Raw genomic sequence first — 4,788 nt, forward strand, 5'->3', positions numbered from 1 at the left:
AGGAAAGATTTAAAGAACTTTTAGAACTTGATGGTATGATTTTCAAATGAAATATCATTCCTATTGATATGAACTTTCATGTCTCTTCATAGAGACATCTTTTTATGGGTGTCTTTTCTGAATAATAATATATTTAAAAGAGACATAATTATTCATCTAATATCACTTGATTAAACATAACTATTCAAATAATATTGCTTGAATAGTCATAATTCTTTGTCAATAACCGAAAAATATAACTTTTGATTAATTACACCCTTTCATTTATAATTAGAACACTATAAATATTGTTAAAAATGTTCCAACACATACAACTAAGACTATAAGTCTGCATGCATGTATATATATATAGATATAGATATAAATAAATAAATAAAAGCTTAATAGGAAAATTGGCCCTTGAATTGGATAACTTTTCTTAAGTTGGTACCTAAGGTTGGCACTCGTTACGCAATTTGTTTTTGAAAATTTTGGTGATCCAGATGAATAAAGGGCAATGCATGGGTTACTCTTTAATTATTTTAATTCTCTAAAAAAACAGCTTAAAAAATTAGACTTTTTTATCAAAAAAAGTAGAGTAATTTATTCCCTACCAATTTAAAAGTAAGCAATTGAAAACAACTAATCACATCCTTAAACATTGAAGCGTAAGATTTATTATTATACTCAAAAAAATTATGGACAATTGCTAAAAATCATTCAATGTTTATATATTTTGCGTAAATGTTAATAGAATGTATAAATATTAAAGACCAAATTCATAACAGATTTCTTCAGCAAATGCACTTCAGGCATATAATATAGTGAGAATCAAAGACCTAACTATAAAAAATGGCCACTTGCTACTTTAGATATCCTGTAAAATTAGAAATATAAAAAATGCACTATGGGAAGGATCTCTTTACTCCAGCGGTCCCAACCTTCCGGAGAATAAATTTTCAGCAACTGTTGACGAATAAATCCATCCTCTAAAATTTTTTAAATGATATTTTCAACTTTTCTCAACCTTCAAGATATGATCCTAGATATTGATCTCTTTGAAGGTTCTTTTTATTGTATAAATTTTCCGCTCAATAAATAGCAAGCCATCAATTCATGTAAATTTCATACAGAAAAACATAAGTTTAAGATATAAAAGAGATCCAGCTTATATATAATAAAACTATTTCATACCAAGTCATAATGACACGAATTAAAAGATAAAATACCCAAACGCCATGCATCCTAACCAGGAGGAGCAATTTATTTATAATAGAAAACAAAAACATAAAACCATAAAAGATATTTTCAACTACTCTTCTTCCTCTTCTTCCTCTTTCCAGCAGCATTTCAGAGTTGATCTTGGTGATCCACAGCCACCAGTGCTGCTAAATTTCTGGTACATCATGGAACCTCCATTTCCAAGCCCTTCAATGCCCATCTCTCCGCAACGGTATCCTTTTACATCCAGCAGGCAGCTCTGCTCAAGTGACTGATCACCACCAACATCAACGTGAACTGCTACAGAAAAGTCACCCGGTTTGAAGCATTGCAACACCCTCCCGACCAACTGCTTCAGATTCTTTTCTTTCAGATCATATCCCACAGCTTCAAAGCTTGCATAGCTAAACCCATCTTCTGGGGTAACATGAATAGTAGAAATTGCAGCACCTTCAATCGCATTCATCGAGTAACCACAGGGTTCAAACTCAAAATCACATATCCCAGACTCTGGAAGGATCTTCCTTATGCCAGAATTAATGGTCATCACAGCTGCGGAGCCTGATTGGTCTTTGTAGAAAACCGACGCCTTATCCCTGTCCAAACCAGTCAAGCACATTTCTAGAGTGTAAACCGGGCCAGTGGTGGTCACAGGTTCTGCAGATGCAGAGTACACATGCCATTTCTGTTTATCCAGCCCACCCATTACACAAGCCTTGCTACCAGCGCCAAGCTTTCCGAAATAGTTATCAAGAACAGCAACCTCTTCAGAGAAGTTTCGGTGAGGAAATGGCTGAGCACCAGGGAAAATAAAACTCCCACGAGTATACCTAACAGATTTTACAGCAAGGGATAGACTGCCAACCAATTTCAAGATGGGTGGGATAGCAAGAAGCAACTTAGTTGTCCCACAGGTTTTGATTATAATCTTGTATGGATACACAAAGAGGCTAGACTCAGAAAGGACATAGGAGTCCACTTGCTTGTTAGATAATGAAGAAACAATGGTGCATTCAGCTGGACCTAGAATCTCATCCAACTGGGCTCTGGTAAGTGCCCGAAGACCCTTTCCTTCAGGATCAGCAAAGATGCCAGGCTCAAAAAAGGAAATTTCAAGCCTTTTTTCATAACCCTCAAATCCAATTGCAGACACTGCCATTGTGATTCAACCAAGGACTGCAAACTTTATCCGAATTACAAAGTCGCCAAATCAGGAGAACGCAATGTAAAGAAACCAGCCACGAAGAGAGAAGAGGAAGAAGTTGGTCGGGGAAATAATCTAAAACTAACTAACAAAGCAAATAACAGTTTTATTAACCACTACTAGTGGTCAGACGGCACGCTTGTGAGTATATCAGGATGGCTTGCGAGCGCACTGCAAAACAAGAAAAGAAAAATGTCAGTAATACATGACAAAGATAAATAAAATCCCAATAGCATTCTTCAAGATCAAAGATAGGCCACTACTTACGTTGGAGTAAGCAGCAGATCTGAACTTCTTGATTCCACCGTTTGGTCGAACGTCTTCAATGCTGTAACCGAGAGGAGCTTCGTAGAATAAAGACTTACTACTACTGGACTTCTTTTTCCCACCTTTAGACTCCATTAGATCATTCAGTCACGCCTACATAACAATTGAAAAAGCAAGATAAGAACCACGACACAACAGCTAAACATCAACAACCAATCAATAACCAAATGTTAGTTTCAAATCTATGGTGTTTTAAATCAATCAAAACTGCGTTAAGTAGAGACTAAGAAAAACTCATATTTTAGGAAGAAGTTGCAGAAATTATTTTTCTTCAATTTGAATACAAAAACTATAGTTTATATTTAAACGAAGGGTAAGAGCATGCACATGATTATCTAGACAATATCTACGAATAAGGATTAAACTGGGGGATGAGACACATCTACAAGCTCATATAAAATAGTATAAAATAAAACAAACAGTGAAGTAGGAAATATCGAACAACAAAAGCAACCAAATCCAAAACAAAGCTCGATAATATCCATACACAACAATAGAGAGAAGATCCAAGAAATATAAAGAAAATATTACAAAAGTTTTTGGCTAATAAACTGAACTAAAAAAGCATTGAAAATCTTTTTATTATTTTATGAAATCACATATACATTATCAAAAATAATATTATAAGCAGAGATTATTCATACCCTCTTAAGAATACATCTTTTAATTCGAAGACAGAAATAATCAAACTTCTATTCAAGTCGCATGCAAAACCATATAACTACCACATATAAAATAAATAGAATAATCAATTAAGAAAAAAGAAAAATAATAAAAAGAATCGTTACTTACAATTCAAAAACTAAGATTTCCTGAATCAACAGAAGACGAAAACTGGATTACCAAACTCCGTTCAGATCCTAAAAAGAAAGGCCAAAAACAAAATATCAGTATATAAATGAAAACCGATTACTCTTCAGATCTGAAAAATATTAATATATCAAAAGAAAGAGGAAAAAATACTTACAAAAGAAGATAGAAATTCAACGAAGCGAATGAAGAATAAAGCCTTTGCAGAGGGGAAACACAATTATGAGAATCTAGGCTGGAGGGAATCGTAACTATAGCGGCTCACGCAATTTCAGGTTATGATTTTATATTGGGGGGAGGGTTGGGGGGGGGCTATTTATATAGGGGAGGTAGGGCTTTTTCATGGAAAAGTATATACAACTGCTCATTGGCAAAGTTACGGCCTTGCCCCTCGTCTGTTTCAACTTTCTAGGAACGTTCCAGTAATTTATTTTATAATCTTATCTATTATATTCTCTTTCTTTTAAGTTGACTAATCTACCCCTGCTGAAGGTGTTGGTTAAACGACTCTGGGCACTCACAGCTGTATTCTTTGGGCATTATGAACTGGTAAGCGTTAGAAACGTGTTTTCCACGTTGATACGCTAAAAATGTGTGTGCGTTTTTCTTTTGGAAATAATGTGAAACTTTTATCGATAAAAATGATTATTTTTTTCATGTAAAACCTTTTTAAAAAGTGTTTTTAAAAATGAAATAAACTCAAAATAATTTTATTTTTAGAAAACAGTTTTTTAAATTTTTGTTTAATAAATAAAAATAAAAATTATTTTTAATAAAGAAAACATGTTTAATAATTATTAGTTTTTATAATAAAAAATAGAATAATAAAATTTTATATTTATGTGGGTTCAAACCAGTATATCAAATTTAATATTTAAAAATTTATTAAAAAAAGAATTATTTTATGGTTATATGAGTTTGAATTAAGGTCAATTGATTTAAAGTTAAAAGGAATAAATATTAAAATTATACATAAATTTTGGTCTAATGTGTATTTTATACATAAACTTTGATTTTGTGCAATTTTATATATGAATTATTTATTTGATCCGATTCTCACAAATTATTAACACAATTATTAATATAACATCAATTTATATTTATATTGTAAACATTAATAATTATATTTATCCAACCTAAAAATAAATTGATATATTTATTTTTATAAATGTATATGATTGAATCAAAGTTGAGGTTTTATGTATATATTTGAACCATAATCAAAATTTTAAATGTATAATTATATC

The 4,788-nt window shown here is 32.0% G+C and overlaps 1 protein-coding gene across 1 annotated transcript; it reads right to left on the reverse strand.

Annotated features, from left to right (window-relative positions):
* Positions 1–1,123: 1,123 nt before the first annotated feature.
* Positions 1,124–4,015, reverse strand: LOC107887409 (S-adenosylmethionine decarboxylase proenzyme). The gene is made up of 4 exons (XM_016811642.2): positions 3,699–4,015; positions 3,524–3,591; positions 2,672–2,824; positions 1,124–2,575 (listed from the first exon to the last, which is right to left on the reverse strand). The coding sequence occupies exon 4, from the start codon at positions 2,357–2,359 to the stop codon at positions 1,292–1,294; it is 1,068 nt and encodes a 355-aa protein (XP_016667131.2). The 5' UTR covers positions 2,360–2,575; positions 2,672–2,824; positions 3,524–3,591; positions 3,699–4,015; the 3' UTR covers positions 1,124–1,291.
* Between the last annotated feature and the right edge of the window lie 773 nt (positions 4,016–4,788).

The sequence above is a fragment of the Gossypium hirsutum genome, chromosome A03 (genome assembly GCF_007990345.1).
Source record: "Gossypium hirsutum isolate 1008001.06 chromosome A03, Gossypium_hirsutum_v2.1, whole genome shotgun sequence".
Lineage (NCBI taxonomy): Eukaryota > Viridiplantae > Streptophyta > Magnoliopsida > Malvales > Malvaceae > Gossypium > Gossypium hirsutum.